The 19,177-nt window shown below is 43.8% G+C and overlaps 2 protein-coding genes across 3 annotated transcripts; one reads left to right on the top strand and one right to left on the bottom strand.

Moving 5' to 3' along the window:
* Positions 1–2,209: 2,209 nt before the first annotated feature.
* On the bottom strand, positions 2,210–4,649 carry pnx (posterior neuron-specific homeobox). The gene is made up of 3 exons (XM_069160392.1): positions 4,610–4,649; positions 2,731–2,847; positions 2,210–2,622 (listed from the first exon to the last, which is right to left on the bottom strand). Exons 1-3 carry the CDS (start codon positions 4,647–4,649, stop codon positions 2,210–2,212), a joined length of 570 nt encoding a protein of 189 aa, XP_069016493.1.
* A 2,473-nt stretch (positions 4,650–7,122) lies between these two features.
* Positions 7,123–17,594, top strand: ash2l (ash2 like, histone lysine methyltransferase complex subunit). 2 transcript variants are annotated; one of them, XM_069166459.1, is made up of 17 exons: positions 7,123–7,181; positions 8,535–8,601; positions 9,205–9,350; positions 9,453–9,541; positions 9,685–9,779; positions 10,414–10,509; positions 10,594–10,689; positions 11,036–11,111; positions 12,045–12,062; positions 14,003–14,102; positions 14,885–15,102; positions 15,531–15,698; positions 15,806–15,999; positions 16,663–16,755; positions 16,863–16,961; positions 17,065–17,124; positions 17,263–17,594. In XM_069166459.1, exons 1-17 carry the CDS (start codon positions 7,123–7,125, stop codon positions 17,368–17,370), a joined length of 1,782 nt encoding a protein of 593 aa, XP_069022560.1. In that variant the 3' UTR covers positions 17,371–17,594. The 2 variants fall into 2 exon arrangements, with proteins under 2 accessions (XP_069022560.1, XP_069022572.1); XM_069166471.1 differs by lacking the exon at positions 12,045–12,062 and having other exon boundaries at positions 7,125–7,181.
* Positions 17,595–19,177: the final 1,583 nt, after the last annotated feature.

Raw genomic sequence — 19,177 nt, forward strand, 5'->3', positions numbered from 1 at the left:
GCCGTCGCCATCTTGTGTTTTGGACGTAGAAGCGACCATATTTGGACGAGCTGGGGGAGGAGCTAGCGGTGGTTCTCACGCGATCTCCGAGGACACTACGCCCCGCCCACTGATAGCGGAAACCTGACTGCACCACGGGCCTGTCAATCAAACACAGACACGCCCCCCCAAAACATACTCTTTACTGTTAATGTCTAATCGATGATGCAATTATATTTCAGAAGAACCACCAGGAAACTAATGAGGACTAAATTTAGCCAATGGAGTCTATTGGAGTCTCTAGTGGCACTCGGTGGTATTGCACTTCAAGGCACTTCTGCGTCGGCCTTATTTTTCAGACCCAGATGCTACGTCCACTTTTATATACAGTCTGTGGCCGTATGAGGGTTGTTGTGCTCAGGTGACGTTAGCATAGCATCCTGTGTGTTGCGCAATCATCAGGTCTAACTTTTTAATTTGTTTGAGTCAGACCTGTAAAACTAATGAGATCAGCCTCAGCTGTGTTTTTACTGCTAATTAGAAAATAACATGCCAAACGATATTACGTTAGCATTTAGCTCAGAACACTGTAGCTTAGATCTTAGTGTTGCTCTGAACTCGATGCGTTTGTTTTAGAGACTTTTAGTGACAACTTATTTCTATAAAACAGACAGCTGTGATATCGGAGATGAACTCTGCTACAAAACATTTACTTTATGGAGACAGTAACATTAAACTCCTTGATGTTTTTATGTTCTCAAACCTGTTAGTCTTGAGTTTTATCAGGCAGACTCAATGGAAAATATTAACATTTGTCTCCATCAGATTTGGACTCACTTCTCAGTGTGTGTGTGTGTGTGTGTGTGTGTGTGTGTGTGTGTGTGTGTGACAATAGGCTCCTTTATCTGCCTCACTCTGCTTTAGCTTCCATCTGTTTCCAATACGTCATCGATGGAGGAGGCGTCAGATCTGTTTTTCTTCAACAAACCGGCCAGAAAAAAAAAAACTAAAATCAGCAGCTAATGAAAACATAATATTTTATCGTCTCAGAGTTCATTTAAGATACTGTATTAGGAAACATCTTGATAGAGTTGAGAAACCTCTAAATTGCAGTCAGTAGAAAACGTTTTGGTATTTTTATGATGATTTATTTATTTAAACTAAAGACTTGTGACTGATTTGTTTCCTTTTCTATAATGGAGGAACATGTTGGAGAGTTCAGAAGCCCCTGAAATCTGTGGGTTTAAATTACATACAGATGTGCTCGGGAGCGTGTGTGTGCGTGTGTGTATGTGTATCTTTCTATATTTCAACATTTAGTCTGGTCTCCACTAATTTAAAGGGCAATCTGAGGGTTTAAACTTGGTTTTAGGTTTTAGGTTTTAGTATGAAACCTGAGTTTCTCTAGTTTCAAGTGCTGCATGACATTTTATAACCATGAAATATGAGTGGGAGGCTGTTTAGGAGTATCAGGCTGCGTGCTCATAATATTATAACGTTTTTATTTAGCTCTATAAGAGGACAACTATCTCCTGAATCACCGAATATCAAAGGATCGACTGCTCAAAAACATCTTGATAAAGTTTGGATTCCCAGCAGTGAGATAAGTCGGAGCAGAGCCAGAACAAATGAAGCATCTGTCAAAACATAAATACTGTTATTAACCAAAATTTGTCTACACAACTTCAGAAACACACACACATACATGCAGATCCTTCTAATTATGAACTAAACCATTAATTAAGGACAAAAACGTTTTATACCGAAACTCTTTTAAGAGACATTTGATCATATTTTTTTATATTTTAGATGAAAACAATCAACACATTTATTAAAAACGTAATTTTGGATTGTACAATAGAAATTCTCCCCTGCTTTATGTGACGATTAAATACATTTTACATGTGTATGCGGTGCAGCTCTGTGAGACGTTTGACGTCTCCTGAAACTTTCATTTCACAACATTTGTTCGTTTTCAGGATTTAACTATTGTGTTTCCTGTGGCGCCACCGTGCGGCTGACACGTGACATTCGTAGTGAGAAAAAAATGAATACAAGAAACAAAAGGAGCTGCTATAAAAATGTTTATTAAAAATAAATTATGGCATAATTACATTAGAAAATATTTAACACTTTCAAAGTCTCTTTTTTTGGCACTTTAACAACCTACTTGAATATTGTTCTGCTGCTGGTGTCAACATGTTTCCAAGTCTCTGGGCGCTTTTACGCATCATTGATAGTAATGGTGGAAAGGCACCAGCGGCAGGGGCGCGAACAACTGGAGCGGCGCGCGCTGCTGGCAGTACAGCGGACTGAAGGACAGATGAGGGGACGTGAAGCCGTGCTCGTCCTCCTCGGCTTCCGTCCCCTGCTGCTGCTGCTGCCGCTCCTTCTTCCACTTGGTCCGTCTGTTCTGGAACCAGATCTTCACCTGCGTCTCGGAGAGGCGCATGGCCGCCGCGATGCTGTGCCGCTCCAGCACCGACAAGTAGTGGCACCTCCGGAAGCTGTGCTCCATCACCTGCAGCTGCTGCAAGCTGAAGGCGGTGCGGATCCGCCGGTTCTTCTCCCTCGAGCTCGGAGGCTTCTCCGGCGTACGGCAGCTCTCCCCTGCCGGGGGATGCTGCTGCGTCCCGGCCTCATCTCTGGGATAATGAGCCCCTAACAAAAAAAAAAATAAAAAAAATAAACCATAAATATATAAGTTTCAAAGGCACAATTATTTCTAGATTTGATGCGTTTTATTCTCACCTGCATCCTCAACACGGATTATTTTCCTTGTGAATTTTGTTGGGTCCAGAATATCCTCCACAGAAAACGGCGTCCGGTGGATGAGCGGGAGTTTGGCTGCAGCCGGCTGCATGTCAGCTCGTTCAGATGCAGGTAGAGAGCAGCTTCAGTGCGGGATCTCCTCCTGGTCCGGGGTTTATATACACACACGGCCTGTGCTCTGCGTGCTTAAAATTTACATTTCATTCAGAAAAGTCCTGCAGGAAACAATCGCAAACTGCGTCTTCCGCACAGACACGCTCCGGCCCCGTGGGACCTCCGTGCCGCCACTTCAAAATGTGAATGGAGGGGGGGGGGGAGCTGGTTATTTATTGCCGGGCATCTGGTTAAAATGTGCCCTCTTTCTCTCGCTCCGTGTTTTTCATTGTGGCTCGGCTTGTCATTATTTGCAAATGGGAGATTTTACGCTGGTAGGACACGTGAACGCCCCTTGTGATGCAAATTTATGGACTCATCAAAGGGAAAGTTTTTTTCTCCCTCTGCGTCCCAGTTTCCAACAGTACCATTTGTCCTGCAGTATCACAAAGCACAGAGCTTCAATTAGAAGCACACAAACAAGTTTATGACGCTGTTGGCCATCTGATCTCTGCAGCCTCTTCACAGTCCTGCTGCTGGAGCAGTTAACACCAAGAAAATCAGTTTTTTTTTCAAATTTACTTTGAAAAAAATATAAAATTGATGTTGCAGCTGATGGAAAACAGTTGCACCTGTTATTTAGTAGTTTTGACTCATTTATCAGGCAAAAAAGATTTTTAAAGATGAAGATTTTCTACTTTTTTCTATTTTAGATAATTAACACTGGAATATTTCTGGTGTTTTAACTATTGGCCTGATGAAAAAAAAAGTAATTTAAATACATCTTTTGGGTCTCTGGAAACTCTTTTCTACAAGTTATCCAAAACAGATCCAACAATACTGATGATGCAGTGCCACATTGGAATTCCAGGCACTACATTGTTGATGTTTTTGATTATATACTGGACATAAAAGGTTGTGGTTTTTTTATAATTTTATTATTCACTTTAGTATTTAAATTCAATTTGCTTTAACACAATGTCTCCTGCATTTTTTACATTTTTACATCTGCAACACATGAAACAAATCACAGGCCATTTCCATAAAAAACAAACCTTTTATTTTATTGTCTTTGACTGTGGAGCAGGTGCTAATAAAACTAATTCAGCTATATTTGATTTTTTTAAATTTAACTCTTTCCAGAAGAAAACGATCCCAAATTTAAGAAATGTTTAGTGAGTTTTGAGTTTTTAGAAACAAGACACACATGTAGAAAACACAGAGGAAGTTGTTAGTCAGCGTAAACATCATTTCTCACTTACTTTACTGTTATTTAAATGACAAACACCTGACAGGTTTAAAAGGACTTCAGGCTGCAAACATGTCTGGAGACGTACAAGTCGTACCTCTCACGGCAAAGCGTGAAATAGCCACGCTTTGAGCTTTCTAGATGTGAAAGTTATATGTTTTAAATCAGGGCAAAATGTAAAAAAGACACCTTGGTCCACTTCAGGAAAACGTGTAACTTTCACACCTAAATTGCGCAAAGCGTGGCTATTTCACGCTGTGCTGTAGTTGATCAAAGTCTCTATTTTTTTTAACGTTTTGCCGTGATACCAGGTTGAACTGGATTGTACTTCCTCTCTCTGCATGTGTTTTTATTTCCTCCAATAGCTCCATTAACTTCACCATTCAGGTAACAGTCCCATCTTTAGCCCCACATTACGGCTCATAGTTTCCTAATGTGCCCGTCCTCTCAGCGGAGCCCTCGGGGGAGGTCGAAGAGTTGTGAAGACGGCAGCTGCTCGCGGCCTCAGACACCTACAGAGCTGCTGGTATTGAAGGGACAGGAGAGGACGGCCCATCAGGACAATTAGCAGATGTCATCAGAGGGCTTGACCCTCTCTGACCTCTGTCTTTGTGTGTCGGGACGACAGGGAGATGGATGGACTCAGCAGGGATAAAAGATAATGATGATGATGAAGAGGAAACACGGAGACTACAAGTGTTTTGGACTGTTTCACATCTTTTGTTCTTCAGGCTTTATTGAGTATGAGATAAAACAGTAGAGATGCTTTGCGTTCAATCAGAATCAGATTTATTGTACAAATTCCTTCAAAGTCTTAAATATATTATATAAGTCCCGACAGATATGGAGAGAAACAACCAGGAGGAGGTGGTTCTAGTTGTAGACTGGTTTCAGACTAGTTTTAAACTGGTTCCAGACTTGGTTTAGGACTGATTTTGGAGTTGGTTTTTAACTGGTCTCAGATGTGGTTTTGGTCTACTTGACTTGACTAGGTTTAAACCGGATTTTGGCTTGGTTTAGGATTGACTTTGGAGTAATTTTGGACTAGTTTTAAACTGTTTTCCAGTGTGGTTTTGGACTGGTTCTGAACCCAGTTTTAGACTACTTTCGAATGGACTTTGGACAAGTTTTAAACTGGTTTTGGACTTGGTTGAAGAATGATTTTGGAGTGATTTTGGACTCGTTTTTTAAACAGGTTTCAGATGTGGTTTTTGATTGGTTTTGAACCCAGTTTTAGACTGATTTTGGACTTGGTTTAGGACTGGTTTTGGACTTGGTTTAAACTGCTTTTGGACTTGGTTTAAACTGGTTTTGTATTTGGTTTAGGACTGATTTTGGACTTGATTTAAAGTGGTTTTGGACTTGGTAAATGATGCAATTGGTGACACTAATCTTGGGTGGTTCTAAGTTAGAATGAACCCAACTGTTGATGCCACCTTCAATGCTTCTCTGATAGATTTCTTTTATTGTCTTCTGCATTTATTCGATCATATTTTTTCTCCTCAAAGTGACAGACAGCTGCACCTTGAACAAACCAACATTTAAACTATACACACATCTGCCCAAGATAAGATATTCCTATCACTTCTAAACAGTTTAGAAATGAGACCCTCTGTGTTAAAGTCTCTGTACCTCCTTCATTGTTCTTTCTATATTGATGTAAAAAAAACTCACATCCAGGCTGAGACTTGGCCCAAAGTTTGTGGAGTTCAGAAAAACAATGATCTCATAACTCCCTCTCACTGTCCCCGACGTCACAGATGTGTCTCCATTGGAAGAGGAAAGGGGAGGCGAAAACAAGACTATTATGTCCCTCACAATGCGCTTAAAGGCATTTATTGCAGCACTCTGGGGTGCTTTAAGAATTCCCGTGCTCTTTTGTGAGATATCCGCCGGCACACTTGTCTTTTGTGCCCGACTGGTGCTGGAACCTCTAAATAACTTTCAGGGGAGTACGTGGGGTGGTCTCACGTCATCACAAAGCTTCTTCTGCTCCTCTTTACTTTGTGAGACATAAACGCAGAAGTTAAAAAGAAAAGAAGAGATTTACACGTTTTAAAAAAATCAGGCGTTGGATGTAAACGTGAGGAGATCAAATCATTGGATTGATACTTTTTTTTTTGTTGCAAATCTGCCACATTGCAATACACATCTGCTTTTAACAAGAAAGCAAAATAACTTTAGGAAAGAAAATAACATCTGATATGAAGATATTCTTTCATAAAAACTTTTTTAATTTTACTTTATTGTCATTCGGTGGCTGAATACAGCAGCTTTTAGTTATTGTTGTCCAGAAAGAGTGATGGTTGTTAAAAAAATATAAATAATATATTCATATTCTTTTAAAATACTGTGTGTTTTTATTCTTCTGTGTGTTATACTGCCTTGTTTTTCATTTAATTTTTTGCCTTCATTACTTTATGTTTTTTCCTTAATGTAAAGCAGTTTGTTTGAACTTGTTGTTGAAGAGGGATACACAGATAAACTTGCCTCATCTTGCCCCGAGTATTTTTATGTGTATCAAAACAAGACGTTTTTTTTTTTTTTTTAGATTGAATGACTTATTTTGGCTGAAAAGGAAACAGGACCTTATTTTCAGAGACTGTATGGTCCAAAAAAAAAAAAAAAAGTACAACTAAGGCAAATAATATGTTAACAGAAAACACAATGGTGGAGATGTTATGACAAAATCTAAAATAGTCATTAAACAATTAAAGGTGCCATAATCTTGAAAAGGAAGCAAGGACGTTTTAAAACAGTCAAATAAACAAACGAGGGGAACAAAATGGAAGATAGGAGGCATTTAAAAGACAAACAAACGACTTGGCTTGGCTTTTCCATCCATTTTAACATTAACGTCTTAAAGTAGTCGGCAGAGTAGGAAACAGCAACTCAGGCCGGCGTCACTGACGCTGAATTAAAACAGTTCCCTTGTGAACCTGCGGCGTCGCTGTTGCTGAAATCCCAACCGGAAGTTGTAGTAGTCATGAGCAGTCTCGCGATGTTTTTTGTTTTCATTGATTTAAAATATGGCGTCTGAAGTAGAGGCGGGTAGCGCTGCTGCAGCAGAACCGGAGTCCGGAGAAGGGTACGTCTGCTTCATGCGACATCTTTTTGAAAGTTACAACGGTGTACGATATACCGCGGGTCATCTGTGAAAATACGACCTCTGTTTACGGTTTGGTTTCGTCATAAACGCTGTTAGCGAACAGGCTAGCTAACTGACGGCTGGCTAAGTAGTCACACACAGACCGACTCTTACCTGCCTTTTATCAAGAAGAAACAAGCTCTACATCAACAAACCTGACAGTTTTAGATCGCCCCGTCTCACACTTATAAAGTCCGCCCATCATGATGTAACACTTTAGGAGCATAGATGCGTTCCTTATAACACCAGACCCCGTTTGAATACCGGCAATTTTAGCCAAGCTATAAACAGTAACGAGAAGCAGGTGTGCAGATACCAGTTTACAGAAAATATGAGTTGCTCATGACAGGAAACATCCGCCTCTTAATGCCGAGTTGAGGTTTGGGTATTTAACGTTTCTAAACCAAATCTGAAGCCTTGTGACTGATGTGCATTGATTGCTGTAGTTCGGCGTCGGCAAATCAACTCAAAATTTCAGTTTTTTTCAATGGAGCCTGGTTGAGACCAGTCACAGCTCCTCTCTTGGTATGGAAGGAAAATAGAAATGTCCTGTACGGTTACAAGTACAGCCAAAGCCGTATGTTAGCTGACCGCCGGCCGATTTTTTTTTTTATCGCCTGATATTTACCTATCACAGTTATAGCTCTATCAAGTTTGTGAATTTTGTATGTTTCTGCATAATAAATATGACACTAAAACATCATATTTTCACTCGAGTCCCTAAAGCAGATGAAAGAGAAAACCAAAGACAAACAGTATTGTTCAATATTACTTATCTGTAAGTGGCAAAAAATATGTGAACTTTTATGAGCGGCTAATTTAAAGGCGATATTTATGCAGAAATACGGAACATTTTGCAGGATTTCCAAACTTTTAAGCACCAAGATACATGTTGGCAGATATGACAACAGTTTTTTTTTTTTTTTACCAGAACATAATGTAGAAAAAGATGCTCGGTGGTTCTATTTTTTTAAATTTTATATATATATATGTCATTATTTATAATTAATACATTCCCAGTGAAGTTCACTGTTTCAGAGCACTGATGTCAGTGTTGACGATAAACTGCAAAATATCCTATAAGCGTTTAATAATCACATTTGAAGGGTCATTGCTAAAAATGCGTTTTATATTTCCTGTGTGTACATAAAGAATATCGTTCGATTCCTGTAGTTTTTACAAACGTACTATGTTAATATTTCCTGATTTAATACTTTTTTTTTTTTTACCAGTAAACATGAAGTCACCAGTTGTTTGCACGGTATTCATCTGATTTGTTTGTTGACTTTTCAGAGATGCTACGTTTGGGAAACTCCCCACCAGCATTGACACCGAATCATCCAACGGCAAAGAGGGAATGGTAACAATACTGTAATATTATGAACATGTTTTTTTTTTTCTTTACTTGTTTTTCTTTTCTTTTTTAATGACATTGCAGCAGGGGGTGTGCCACAATATTATCATTTTAATTACGATAAAAAAAAAAGAAAGATCATATCAATGTGATGACAATGTGAGAGTATAACTTTACATGACGCACTCTGCAACAAAAAGCAAGTCTGAAAGTGTCTACTGTCTTCTTTTTCTTTTTTACTGAGTATTCGAAGGCATACAACTGTAAAGCTTATTTTGCAGCAGTTGTCTGTTTTTAAGATAAATAATAAAATAGTTTTCATTATTATGTCAAGAATATTATTGCAGAAATATGCTGAAGTATCTTGATATTATGTGAGGACCATACCGCCCACTGCTAGTTGCAGCTGACTTACATATTTTTTTTATTACGTGTCATGGTTTTTTTTTGTCTCGATGAGTATTATTTCATGGCGGACGGAAGCGCATTTTTAAATCGATAATTGCAATGACAACAGTCTGAAATTAGACTGAGACCACATCCACCCCGAGTCCTCCGGGAAACACATCGAGAAGCCGTTTCTGTAACGGGACTGTGTTTCGTCTCCAGGAGACGGCGGGCGAAGGCTCCGAGGCCGCCGACGCTCTCACCGGGTCCGGAGACGAGGAGAGCGGGAGGCAGCTGGGCGAGGTGGAGCTGCAGTGCGCTCTGTGCACCAAGTGGTTCACCGCCGACACGTTCGGCATCGACACGGCGTACGTACGCTCACCGAGAGGCGCTCTTATTCAGGGAGATTAACTGTGAAATATCATGACGCAGTCTGTGACCATCCTCCTCCTCCTCTTCCTCTTCCACAGGACTTGTCTGCCTTTCATGACCAACTACGTGTTCCACTGCAACGTGTGCCACCACAGCGGCAACACATACTTCCTCAGGAAACAAGCCAGTAGGTGTTTTCTCTCTCTCTCTCTCTCTCTCTCTCTGTGTGTGTGTGTGTGTCTCTGTGTGTGTGTGTGTGTGTGCGTGTGTGTGTGTGTGCTGCCTACGTCCCGTTAGCTCGAAGCTAACTGTTTGCTGTTTGTGTTTCAGACCTGAAGGAGATGTGTCTCACAGCTCTCGCCAACCTGACGTGGAGGTCCAGGACACAAGAGGAGCACCCAAAGACCATGTTCTCCAAAGACAAGGTGGGCGCGAGACACGTGTCCTCCTGTTGGTGCTGACGTGGACGGATATTTAGAGACGCAAACCCTCGTTGAACGAGTCAGAAAAGCAATCGGCAACATTTTTGTGTTTTATCTTTTTTTTTTTTTTTTTTTTTTTTTGCTTATCTTAAAGGAAAAAAACACCAAAAATACAGTTTTATTTAATTATTTGTTGTTTTTCGCTTTATACGTTAATTAATTAATAAAAGAAAATACTTGCAAATTGATCAATAATGAAACACATTTTTAGTTGCAGCTCAGCTGCTCTTTCAATTAAGATGATTTCACAAATTGAAGCCAGATTTTTACACCAAGAAGCATCAGCTCTGTTCATAAATATTTTTTACAGACGAATCCACCAGATTCACATAAATTTTGTTGAATTACTAAAATAATCTGTTTTAATCTGTTCCTCCAAGAACATTACATATAAATAAAAACAAGATTATTCAAAATATAAATACACATACTCGTGCACCGATGTTAAATTTTAAATTGCTATCGTTTGGGATTTTTTTTTTTGTGGTAAACAAAAAGTAGCGCGTGTCGGCGTCGGCTGCGTGAAACATTTTTAATTTCTGGAACTATGTATAGAGTTTGTTTCGTCTGTTTGCAGGACATCATACCGTTCATTGAAAAGTACTGGGAGTGCATGACGACCCGTCAGCGGCCGGGGAAGCTCACCTGGCCCAACAACATCGTAAAGACCATGGTAATGACGTGGAGTCTGGTGGGCAGCACACCGACCGGTACACAGCCTGGTACACGGTAATTGTACTTTTTGTTTCATTTCCAGAGCAAAGAGCGAGACGTGTTCCTGGTGAAGGAACACCCGGACCCCGGAAGTAAAGACCCCGAAGAGGAGTACCCCAAGTTTGGCCTTCTGGACCAGGTATTTACCTCTCGGGTGTTGTTCTGTTTAAAATCACGCAAACCGAAGGATGTACACAGAGGTTCTCTAAATTCCTACCGCAGTGAACGCAACTCCCGTGTGGCCAAAAAAAAAAAAAAAAACTCTGAAAAGTGTCTTTTATTTGTGTTTATTAAAAGATTTAACGAATAAAATCCAGTTGTTTTTTTTCCCTCTTCGATTGGGACCTCACACGGCCAAGTTAAAACTCAGAACATAACCGGACCCTGTGTGAAACTTTTAATTTGAAATGGAAGTAAAGTCTCGGCGTCAGAAGCGCTGCTGTTTGTACGGAGTATAACTCCAGCTGCTGTCTCTCTTCTTGCAGGACCTGGGGACCATCGGACCCTCCTATGACACACAGAAACTGACCTCGGCGACTCCCACAGCCGGTGGGCTCAACGGTAAGAACAGAAATAAAAAAAAAACGATGAATATCTCGACTAGAAGCAGATTACACCTGTACTGTATCAAACGACGTGCCGAGGAGGGGAAATGTTTCAGGCTGGTTTCACACCTGGGCGTTTGGTTCATTTGGTCCAAAACCGACGTTAAAGTTGAGAACCTCTTTGGTTTCTTGGTTCCGGTTCCTGGTCCTGAAGACATAACGGATTATGAGGCTCCTTTTTTTTTTTTTGATCCACTTAACGAGGTGTTGTCGTCACAATTCAAACATAATCACAGTTAAGCACTATTACACTCCAGTGTTATACCGCGATTTTACAACAAGTTACCGATAATGAATAAAACATGAAATCTAAATGTTTTCATGTTGTGGAGCAACTCGCTCTCAAAATATATAATTGTGTTACTGTGATCTACGTTTCCGTGGCAACACACGGGGCGTGACTAAGAACTGGAAAACAATCAGTCGCATCAGTAGACTCTTACGTATGCAATGTTGACTTATCCAGGAAGTGGTCCGACCCTTAGCAACGACCCTAGCAACGGAGAGGATTTCCAGTTCGTTTTATTGCTTTCGAGAGATGGTTTCTCAAACTGAACAAAATACAGCACATAGAAACACTAAACTGCTCAGCCAGCTCAGTCTGGCTGTAACTAAGATATCTGATGAAAACAGATATCCATGGACTCGTGTGTTTTAAATTTTTTTTAGCACCGTGTCGTGTTAAAACCAAACCGGTCAAGCCGGCCGGATTTAACTGGACTTAAAAAAAGAAAAAGAGCAGGTGTGAAAACATCCAGTCGAACCAAACGGGTGTGAAAGCAGCTTCACGTCAGTCTTCAGTGTGAACCCCCCCCCCCCCCCCCCCACCCCCACCCCCTCCCCCCGAGCTCGGAGACATGTGGTGACCGTCGTGTGCATTGTGTTCCAGGTGGATCTTCTTTCTCAGGTGAATATCGTGGCAGCTGATCAGTGTGTTCTGTGTGTTGTGACCCGTCTGGATAGAAGTTGGCCCTGAGGTTCCAATCAGACTTCAGTCCCCCCAGCCCCCCCCTCCCCCTAAAAAGAGAAACCAAACTGATCCCCCCAAAAAAAGCATCTTGCGGGCAACTTCATCCACGTCTAGCTGTGACCTCCCCGTCTGCTCTCTGCATCATCTGTCTGGTGCACCCCCTCCCCCCACACCCCTCCCTCACCCACACCTACCTCTCACCCCCATCAGTTGTTGCGCCCTCCCTCCCACCCCCCCCCCCCACCCCCTTTCTGGCTTGCTGCTGATGGGCTCTAAAAATCGCCCGATATCTCCCGACTGAAATGATGCTCGGCCGCCCCCCCTTCCGACCCGTTCGAGAGTCGAGCACCATTTTTGATTTGCTGTCGGCTTCCAACCAACACTAATTAGCCTCATCCTCTTCTTCCTTAATGTCCAGGTTTGTGTCAGACAATCAGAGCCATAAAGTTCTGTTTACATTTGAGGATCCAGAATAAGATTAACAGAAAGTTAACCAGAAACTTTTAATAGTTTGTTTAAAAAACAAAAAAACAAAAACAGTTTTGTAGTTTTTCAAGCTGGAAATGCTCCTTTTTACCTGAATTTTTCAGGTAAAAAAATGCATCCCCTGGGAGTTTGAGAGAAAATAACTTTTTCCAAATATCTGATAAACTAAACAATTAAATAATAATAAATGTTGTTAAGGTACAGCCTTATGGTAGCCTGTGATGATCAGATATTTAAAAATCAGCAGGAACAGCATTTAAAAAAAAAAAAAAAAAAAAATCTCTTTACATACATGTATAACAACAATAACAACAACAGCACCAGCAACAACAACACTAACAATGACAACACCACCACCAGCAACAACAATAACAATACCAACAACAACAACACTCCCAAGAGCCCCACCAACAACAACAACAACAATATTTATTTATATAGAGCTTTTCAACACGTTACAACGCGCTTCACAACCATTTTAAATAAGAGGAAACGAAGTTCATAAAATATTTTGATGAAATACAACAAAATACGATAAAAAAAAAAACCCACAATTAATCTATAAAATAGTCAAATCTATGAAAAAAAAAAAAAAAAAGCCGGTCTGCATTCGTGAGATTTTAAGCGCGACTTTAAGAAGACCGCACGTTAGCTCCCCTGACCTCCACAACTCGACGCCCAAACCCATTTAGTTTTAAGGTCAGATATCGATCGCAGTGGGATTCGCTGCGGTAGCTTTACCCCCCGACAGGACGACGCGGCCGCGTCGCGCCGAAGAGGCTGATAGTGTTTGGAAGATGCCATTCAAAAACAAATTCCTGCCTTTTTGTGCCTGCTGTCTCCCCGTGTGTCCACCAGACGCCTAATAACCTGCTTTCACTGCGTGCGTGCGTGCGTGCGTGCGTGCGTGCGTGCGTGCGCGCGTGAGCGCGTGCGCGCAATCAGTGGCAGTCGTAGCGTTACAAAGTGTGATCAGAAAGTTCCGAGTGTTTTCCCCTTTCCATCGCCGTGCTGGCGTTCAACGGGAACAAAACTCTGAACTTTTTGCTCGCCCGGCTTAAAGCTCATGCGAGTCGGTACAACAGCCCGGCAATAAATCCCCCCCCCCCCCGTGATGAGATCCGGAGGTCGTGTTTGGGTCTACTCGACAAATATAAATGAGGAGGAGCCAATCCGATTCCAACCTCCACGGACACGCAAAGCGTTCATTTGAAGGAGGATTTACCGCAGGACTGTTGGACTATCAGCTTGTTATGGTGTCCGTTCCCTTTGCCACTGACCGCCCGCCCGTCCGTCCGTCCGTCCGCGCGCGTGTGTGCGTGCGTGTGTGTGCGCGTGCGTGTCTGTTCGCTTGCGTTCAGGTGTGTAAATCTGTCTCGTGCTCTCACCAGGTGCTTTGGCCCCCGGCCCCGGAAAAGGAAGAGGAGCCAAACGTAAACAGCAGCAGCAGCAGGAGGGCGCGGCTGCAGGAGCGGCGAAGAGAACCCGAAGGTACGAACTGAGCAATCCACGTTAAAAAAAAAAAAAAAAAAAACCAAAAAACGAGAACCCCTTCGAGAAAAGCTCGTTCACCTCCGAATGATCGATAGAAATGAATGCAGCTTCCGGCGCCACGTTCCTGTGCTTGCGTTTGACGCGACGTTTCCACGTGTTATTTATCACGTTACAGCAGGTTCGTTAGCTTTGGATTTTTTTTTTTTTTTTTTTTTTTTTTTTTTTTTCCCCGTCTACTCGTACACTTCTCACGCCTGAACATCTTTTCCTGTTCGGCTTTGTATTTCTATAATTCTGTAATTTCTATAATAATTTCCTAGGAAAGTCAACAAGTTTTTTTAAGTAAAAAAAAAAAAACTCGGGCTTTTTACTTGACGCTGGTTTCACCAAAGCTTCCTCCGGGTTCAGTTTTTTTTTTTTTTTTTTAGTCGACCTCGTCTGTAATTTCTAGAACACATCAGACCCGCAGCTGTGGAAGAAGCCCCGCCCCCCTCGCACAGTTCACTGATCCACCGCAGCGCAGAGCCCGACTCTCTCAAACCCGCTGGAAAAATTCAATAGTCTGAGACTGAACCGACGTGGTCGGGTCGGGTCCGACGGTTCCGGTTGGGAATTAAAAAACTCGTACGTGTTCGTATGCATATTTACGTACCACGTACATGTTAACCCTCGAGGAAAGCTCATTTTTTTAAAAAGAAAGAAAGGAAGGAAGGAAGGGTGAAAATGTTGGCGACTCCCTTAACTCGACTTGTGCTCCTCTTCCTCCTCCGTCAACGCAGCGACCCGCTGTTCTCGGCCCAGCGGCTGCCTCCTCACGGTTACCCGCTGGAGCACCCGTTCAATAAAGACGGGTACCGTTACATCCTGGCGGAGCCGGACCCTCACGCGCCGGACCCCGAGAAGCTGGAGCTGGACTGCTGGGCCGGCAAACCCATACCCGGGGATCTGTACAGGTCCTGTCTGTACGAGAGGGTGCTGCTGGCCTTACATGACCGAGGTACTCGGGGGGAGGGGGGGGGGGGGGTGATGATCAGTGTGTTCTGTGTGTTGTGACTCGTCTGGATAGAAGTTGGCCCTGAGGTTCTAATCAGACTTCAGTCGCCGTCGTCCCCCCCCCCCCCCCCCCCCAAAAAAAAAGAAACCAAACTGATCCCCCCCCCCCCCCCCCAAAAAAAGCATCTTGCGGGCAACTTCATCCACGTCTAACTGTGACCTCCCTGTCTGCTCTCTGCATCATCTGTCTGGTACCCCCCACCGCCACCACCGCCACCACCACCACCACCACCACCACCACCCCTCCCTCACCCACACCTACCTGGGGTGGAAAAGCGGCTGAACTCTCAATCGAGAGCTTCGTGTTCCGACAGTTTTATTTATATTTTTTGGAATGTTGATTCGGAGACCGTTTTATGTTTCCTGTTGCAGCGCCTCAGCTGAAGATCTCCGACGACCGGCTCACAGTCACCGGGGAGAAGGGCTACTCGATGGTCCGAGCCTCCCACGGCGTGCGGAAAGGCTCCTGGTACTTTGAGGTGTCCGTCGACGAGATGCCCCCGGACACGGCGGCCCGACTCGGCTGGTCTCAGCCTCTCGGTCAGCGGGTGCTTCACGCTCGTAATTTCGGCCACCTGAAAGCGTGAAGAGGGCTTCACATGCCTGTGTTTTTTTTTTTGTTTTGTTTGTTTTTCGTGATATCTCAGGTAACCTGCAGGCTCCTCTGGGTTACGACAAGTTCAGCTACTCGTGGCGCAGTAAGAAGGGCACGCGGTTCCACCAGTCGCTAGGGAAGCACTACTCCTCGGGCTACGGCCAGGGAGACACGCTGGGCTTCTTCATCGAGCTGCCCGACGGCACGGAGACGGCCAAGGGTCTGCCGGACACCTACAAGGACAAGGTAACTGCCTCCTGTCCTCTCCCACCTCCCCGGGCCAATCGCGCCCCCCCCCCCCCCACCCCCCCCACCCCCGTTGCACTGTCACAGTTTGAAGTAGAGGTCGAGCATTTTACCCGGAATGGATTCCACCCCCATCTGAGAGCTCGTCTGCTCAGACCACGTTCGGAGGTTTGGTCGGACCTTGTCTGCAATTGCTGACGGACATCAGCTGTGGAAGAGGCCCCGCCCACCCCCCCTCCCCTCCCCTCCTCTCCCCTCGCACAGTTCAGTGATCCACCGCAGCGCAGAGCCAGAGCCTCTCAAACCCGTTGGAGTAAATCAATAATCTGAACCGGACGCGGTCGGGTCTGACGGTTCAGGTTGGGAATTACAAATTCGCACGCGTTCGTGTGCATGTTTACGTGTTTATTTGCAACGCACAGCAGGGAAGTGAGATCCAGTCACTTATTGCAGCTGTCCGGTTGTGATATTTTCCAGGTGTGGACGGCCTCAAAAACACCCGTCTAAAGAGCGAGTCACCGTGAAGACACGAACGGGTCGCACTCTTTTATTTATTCGTCCTCCGTGCAGGACTGTTGCGTTTCTGACACACACTTCTTTGCTTTTATTAATTCGCTTTTATCCCGCTTGGTCAGTCGACATTTGTCCCTTTTCTCTTTCCAGGCGCTGATTAAGTTCAAGAGCTACCTGTACTTCGAGGAGAAGGACTACGTGGACAAAGCGGAGAAAAGCCTCAAGCCAGTGAGCCCCACCAAGGTCAGAAAACAAAAAAAAAAAAAAAAAAAACTCTCCTCCAAAATGAAAGTCCAGCAAACCTGTGGATGTTCGCTGCCCTTTGACTCGCGAGTCTCGTTCCTTTTCAGATGATCTTCTATAAAAACGGAGTGAACCAGGGAACGGCCTTCGAAAACCTGTTTGAAGGCATCTACTTCCCTGCGATCTCCCTGTACAAGAGCTGCACGGTCGGTACTCCTTCTGCGTTTTTTTTTGTATTTCATTTTTTTTTTAAAAATCTGCTTTTAAGTGTTTCCTACTTCGCTAAAGTTTGAATGCGTCTCCGTTCAGGTGTCGGTTAATTTCGGACCTCATTTCAAACACCCTCCGAAGGACGTCAAGTACCAACCGGTGAGAGCGTCCGTCCTCAAACGTTCACCTCCTTTTTTTTTTTTTTTTTTGTGACCTCACAAACCCTTTAGATCGGCCGTCTCTGACTGTTTTTTTTTTTGTTTTTTTTTTTTAAATCCCCCCCCCTCCCCCCTTCAGATGAGCGACATGGGCTGGGGAGCCGTGATCGAACACACGCTGGCCGACATGCTGTACCACGTGGAGACGGATGTGGACGGACGACGCAGCCCGCCGTGGGAAGGATGAGCGCCAGCTGAACTCAGTACACCTCTCCACCCTCCACTCCACCCCCCCCCCCCCTCTCACTCCTCCCCTCCTCCTCCTCCTCCTCCTCCTTTCAGTCCAAACACGGCTCCGCCTTCAGGCAGTAAGAAAATCACAAGCTGTAGGTCGAAGCAGCTGCTCCTCAACTTCCTGACACATTCATTTAGCCCGACAGGAAGTTTAAAACCCGACAAATTGTCGTCGTCCCCCCCCCCCCCCCCCCCCCCAAGAACGACTGCACCCAACGAATAATGGACGAGCGCCATCGGGAGACATTCCACGCCAAACTTTTCACGACTATGCCGACTTGCTTTTGGTGCTCCCGCTTCAGGCGGGAAGATATTGAAGGTGTAATGCTGCAGAGAGAGCCGTACTCGACCGGGCTGTCGGTTTGAACACGCACGCGGGGTATCATGGTGAAAAATCCTCCTGATGTCCCGCGCGTTCACGTTAAACTGACACACGTCAACCGAGTCGTTCTGCAGACGGCAGCCGATTCTGCAGTCTTTAGTGTTCTCTGTCCTTTTGCTAATTTTATTTGTTTGACGATGTGTGCCAGTTATTTACTGTTTTATACTCTGGGTTAAATAATAAAAAAAAAAAATAAATGCTACACGGACGCAGTTGAATTGATTAATGAAATCTGTATGTCAAACAAAGAATCGTGCTTTGTGATATTACAGCAGCGGTTCCCGACTGTGACGTCACCATCGAGTTTCGAAGCCTCCGGTTCGGCATTTTGACCGTCGCCATCTTTTTTTCTTTTTTTTGTTTTTGTTTTTTTTTAGTCAGAAGTGACCGTAAATGGACGATCTGTAGAGGAGCGAGAGGAGGATCCCAAGAATGCTATGCCCCGCCCACCTATAACTCCAACCTGACTGCTCCGTAGGCCTGTGAATTTCGCTAATGACACCATAACGACTTGTAGAAAACATTTACCGACTTTGTATTTCAGGAGAGAAGTTTTTTTTGATGGGAGTCTTATTGGAGCTTAGTGGCCCTTAGTGGTATTGCACTTTCAGGCACTTCCTTTTTATATACGTTGGACTTGCAAACCAGGTCAAAAATTCTGCTCTGGTCAGTTCCGGTCTTGTTTTACTGCATTTGGTAGAAGCATGACCACCTTCTTTTTCTTTTTTTTTAAAAAATTTTTGCAGATTAAAATCCTGACAAACGACTAATTGTCCGTCCGTTTTCTGCCTTTGATCCGAGCTCAGGTCTCGGTGGCAGCAGGTTAGCACAGACTTCCCTATAACAAGCGACATTTTCCAGCTTCTTTCTAGTAGAACCCCGAGGCATATATATATATATATATATATATATATATATATATATATATATATAATAATCCCTCCACTGTGTACCTCGGGGTCTCCTACAAATTAAGACGTGCCCTGAAGACCTCCAATGAGTGAAGCCCAGAAAGCAGCAGCAGCTGCAGCTCTTCCTTGAGCTCCTTACCTGTTTGTAAAGTCCGGCCAACCTGCAGAGGATTTCATCTGCGATCTCTTCCTTTCGGTCACTACATGACCACGGCTGAGGGTCGGAGCGTAGACCGACCAGTAAATCGAAAGGTTTGCCTCACGGCTCAGGTCGGCAAAAACGGTCCGGTACAACGCTTACTTTACTGCTGACACCTTAACTGTTTTAGGATTTTTCAACAAGTGGAAGACCCTCCTCCCCTTCCCCTCCCCCCCCGCCTTCATCAGAGTGCGAGTAGTTCCTTTTTTCTTTTTCTTTTTTCAATATCTCTCAAGTGAACAAGTTCAATCATTTCGGCTAAAACAAG

This window comes from Embiotoca jacksoni, unplaced genomic scaffold, assembly GCF_022577435.1.
Source record: "Embiotoca jacksoni isolate LCO1_2020_lvr unplaced genomic scaffold, fEmbJac1.0.p SCAF_10, whole genome shotgun sequence".
NCBI classification, from domain to species: Eukaryota; Metazoa; Chordata; class Actinopteri; family Embiotocidae; genus Embiotoca; species Embiotoca jacksoni.

Excerpts from the sequence above, each read along its gene's own strand:
- ash2l (XM_069166459.1), top strand. The coding sequence starts at position 7,123 with ATGGCGTCTGAAGTAGAGGCGGGTAGCGCTGCTGCAGCAGAACCGGAG. Across the intron at positions 10,510-10,593 it reads ACAACATCGTAAAGACCATG|AGCAAAGAGCGAGACGTGTT; the intron begins GTAATGACGTGG and ends TTTCATTTCCAG. Across the intron at positions 17,125-17,262 it reads AGGACGTCAAGTACCAACCG|ATGAGCGACATGGGCTGGGG; the intron begins GTGAGAGCGTCC and ends TCCCCCCTTCAG.
- pnx (XM_069160392.1), bottom strand. The coding sequence starts at position 4,649 with ATGGGCCGTCCTCTCCTGTCCCTTCAATACCAGCAGCTCT. Across the intron at positions 2,848-4,609 it reads CCTTCAATACCAGCAGCTCT|CTGACATGCAGCCGGCTGCA; the intron begins GTAGGTGTCTGA and ends CATCTGAACGAG. Across the intron at positions 2,623-2,730 it reads AATCCGTGTTGAGGATGCAG|ATGAGGCCGGGACGCAGCAG; the intron begins GTGAGAATAAAA and ends ATTATCCCAGAG.